Source organism: Gadus morhua, chromosome 1, assembly GCF_902167405.1.
Source record: "Gadus morhua chromosome 1, gadMor3.0, whole genome shotgun sequence".
Taxonomy (NCBI): Eukaryota; Metazoa; Chordata; class Actinopteri; order Gadiformes; family Gadidae; genus Gadus; species Gadus morhua.
In genome coordinates this window covers 8,100,901-8,102,705 of record NC_044048.1, presented here as the reverse complement: position 1 = coordinate 8,102,705, position 1,805 = coordinate 8,100,901, and the positions used below count along the sequence as shown (strand labels likewise).

The following is a 1,805-nucleotide window of genomic DNA, read 5'->3' as shown; positions in this document are numbered from 1 at the left end:
CATTATATACAAGCTGATCGCTAACCTGTCCTCTCCGCTTGTTCTCTGCCAGGGGCATCGTGAACGTGGCCTCCTCTGCCAACCTCCTCACCAACTCCAAGAACGTCCAGTTGGTGCTGGACCCCAGCCTGGCCCTGCTGAGTCGCCGCCAGCGTCGGCTGATCCGGCAGAACCCTGGCATCCTGCACGCCATCTCCGCAGGCCTCCACACCGCCATAAAGGAGTGCAAGTGGCAGTTCCAGAACCGGCGCTGGAATTGCCCGACCACCCACAGCCCGGCGGTGTTTGGAAAAATCATCAACCGTGGTGAGTCCCTCTCCCCTCACCAGACGCAGTGATGGGGCCAATCAGCGGTCGGGGTCATCCCATTGAATGTCTAATAAGGTCTTAACAGTGCTCACTGCTCGTCTGAGTAAAGATGTGGCTCTGGATCGGGGTCTGATGGAGAGGCTTTGATGTCGTCACCGCAGGTTGCAGAGAGTCTGCGTTTGTGTTTGCCATCACCAGCGCCGGGGTCACCCATGCGGTAGCCCGGTCCTGCTCAGAGGGGTCCATAGAGTCCTGCACCTGCGACTACCGGCGCCGCGGACCGGGGGGTCCGGACTGGCACTGGGGCGGCTGCAGCGACAACGTGGATTTTGGCCGCATGTTCAGCCGGGAGTTTGTGGACTCCAGTGAAAGAGGCCGGGATCTACGCTACCTAACCAACCTGCACAACAACGAGGCCGGGAGACTGGTGAGGACTCATTCAGGACTCACGCTCAAAATGAGACGTGCAATCCAATGATTACCCCCTAGCATCCAGCCCTATCTAAGGCACACCCCTGTTAGCCTGGACCCCTGTAACGCCTGTGTTGTTTTCTGTCCCCGTTTTGTGCAGACGGTGTCGTCCGAGATGCGTCAAGAATGCAAGTGCCACGGCATGTCGGGCTCCTGCACGGTGCGCACCTGCTGGATGCGCCTGCCCAGCTTCCGGGCGGTGGGGGATTATCTGAAGGACCGCTTCGACGGCGCCTCCAGGGTGGTGTACGCCAACAAGGGAAGCAACCGCGCCTCCCACCGCGCCGATCCCAGACACCTGGAGCCCGAGAACTCGGCCCACAAACCGCCCTCCACCAAGGACCTGGTGTACTTTGAGAAGTCGCCGAACTTCTGCTCTTACAACGGCAAGACGGGCACGACGGGCACGACGGGGAGGACCTGCAACAGCTCCTCTCCCGCCCTGGACGGCTGTGAGCTGCTGTGCTGCGGGCGCGGGTTCAAGACCCGGACGGAGTTGGTCACTGAGCGCTGCCACTGCACTTTCCACTGGTGCTGTCACGTCAGCTGTCTGAACTGCACCAGTACACAGACTGTACACGAGTGTCTGTGATCAAAGCTGGGACAAAGACTCACACCCGTTTCACGGTTGGCATTTGAATGCACCACGGGTGACAAGACCACAACAAGACACTTCAAAACAGACACGTCAACTGGCTACTTCTAAAATTGCTCCCATCCATTAGTTTTAACGTGTAGTAAGGGGACCCATGCAGTCAATTCTAGGACCTGCACTACAGCAACAATGCAATGAGGTTTGTCTCATCGTTGTTCACATTTGGCGGACGCAAAGCATCATTAAATCCCAAGTGATGGATGGAGGTGCATGTTAATGTCAGATGTGACCTCAGCCTGACAGAATGTATCTGGACACTTACACACACTCGATGTCAATAAGACCAGAGGATCTACTTAATCTCCAGGTGGGACGAGGAGGCACACGGGTATTCATAACTAAATTCATGTCAGGTAAATTTGGGAATTAC

The 1,805-nt window shown here is 56.8% G+C and overlaps 1 protein-coding gene across 1 annotated transcript in view; it reads left to right on the top strand.

Annotated features, from left to right (window-relative positions):
• The window catches only part of wnt1 (wingless-type MMTV integration site family, member 1), a 5,893-nt gene that overhangs the window by 3,402 nt on the left and 686 nt on the right, over positions 1-1,805 (top strand). Inside the window, exons 6-8 of the mRNA XM_030367371.1 lie at positions 53-306; positions 471-736; positions 881-1,805. The exon at positions 881-1,805 is cut by the window's right edge and continues 686 nt beyond it. Coding sequence (XP_030223231.1) covers positions 53-306; positions 471-736; positions 881-1,372 — 1,012 coding nt within the window. The 3' untranslated portion in view covers positions 1,373-1,805. The remainder of the gene's footprint in view (positions 1-52; positions 307-470; positions 737-880) is intronic.